The 1,161-nt window shown below is 43.2% G+C and overlaps 1 protein-coding gene across 1 annotated transcript; it reads right to left on the reverse strand.

Annotated features, from left to right (window-relative positions):
• Positions 1-55: 55 nt before the first annotated feature.
• On the reverse strand, positions 56-1,103 carry Pmar_PMAR017388 (conserved hypothetical protein; the record flags this gene model as incomplete). The annotated part of the gene is made up of 5 exons (XM_002778444.1): positions 56-173; positions 221-509; positions 555-655; positions 709-816; positions 888-1,103. Coding segments are annotated over 4 exons (612 nt in total), but the record flags the coding sequence as incomplete, so codon positions are not given.
• Positions 1,104-1,161: the final 58 nt, after the last annotated feature.

Consider the following 1,161-nt stretch of genomic DNA (forward strand, 5'->3'; position numbering starts at 1 on the left):
TCGAGAACATTGAGGCGTACATGTATGTTGATGGTTCAGGAATCATCAACTGGATATTAGGCGGCGAGTTGATACCACGTCAGATGACTGTGAGTATGAATAACACCATATAGCCGATGTGTGGATTGCTCAGGTGTTTAGATGGCACGATAGGGATGGTGTGGGGGAGCGGACTGTGGTTAAAGTTTGTTGAATATCGTGCGATTCTGCGAGGTCTTACAGTGCCTTGATTTGAAGCTTCTCCCTTGTTCAATTTATAAGTGAGTTTATGTGATAATTCGCCAACTAATAACAGTAACACCCTGGATGGATAGACATAATTAGCACTTCGTCAAAGGGGCAGAATTGCGATGTGCTACGGTCGGAGTGCAAACGTGACCACAATTAGGCGACGGACAAATATCATACTTCTGGGAAGTAAACCAATCATTCATATGAACAGCATGGCCGCCATGACCGCATACTTGACACGCCAGCCACAACCCTTTCACATTCTCGCCACATACGACCTGAGAAAATAGATTGAAAATAGATATATACCCATTGCTGCTTACACATGTTCTGTTATTCTTATGACAGTGGCTGCACAGTGCTTTATCAGAGCCTATGACACATTCCTTGCCGCATGATGTACAACGTGTTTTCACACCTGTACCTGATGACCAGACACAGGTCTTAAATTGATGATTACATTCTCTAGTACAATACCCGCGTGGCTGACTCCGGCGATGTCCTCATATGCCGCACATGCATTGGTGAATGATGTAGCCAAGTCCCACAATCGTAATCGACGTAAAAGAGTTATATAGTTCACACCTGATAGAGTATGATAATGATGATGATGATGAAGCATGTGCATGGCGATGTTCAGACTTATGTAGTATTACATGTGATAGATAGTTGCCTCTCACAGGAATCTTCATCATCCTCACTCGTTATCAGTCCACAATTGAGTTTAACTAGTAACATAATTATACACATGACGATGTCACCCAGAGTTTGGTAAAATGTGGTTGCTGATCCCAATATTCGAGCTAGCCATAGATTTGGGGATGGTTGTTGTTGTTCTTGTTCTTGTGCACACCACCACCACCACAAGTGTCACTTGAAGAGTTGGACAGAGGACTTTGTAGAAGTGGATGAACAATACTTTGGTGAGGA

Source organism: Perkinsus marinus, assembly GCF_000006405.1.
Source record: "Perkinsus marinus ATCC 50983 genomic scaffold scf_1104296949398, whole genome shotgun sequence".
Lineage (NCBI taxonomy): Eukaryota > Perkinsozoa > Perkinsida > Perkinsidae > Perkinsus > Perkinsus marinus.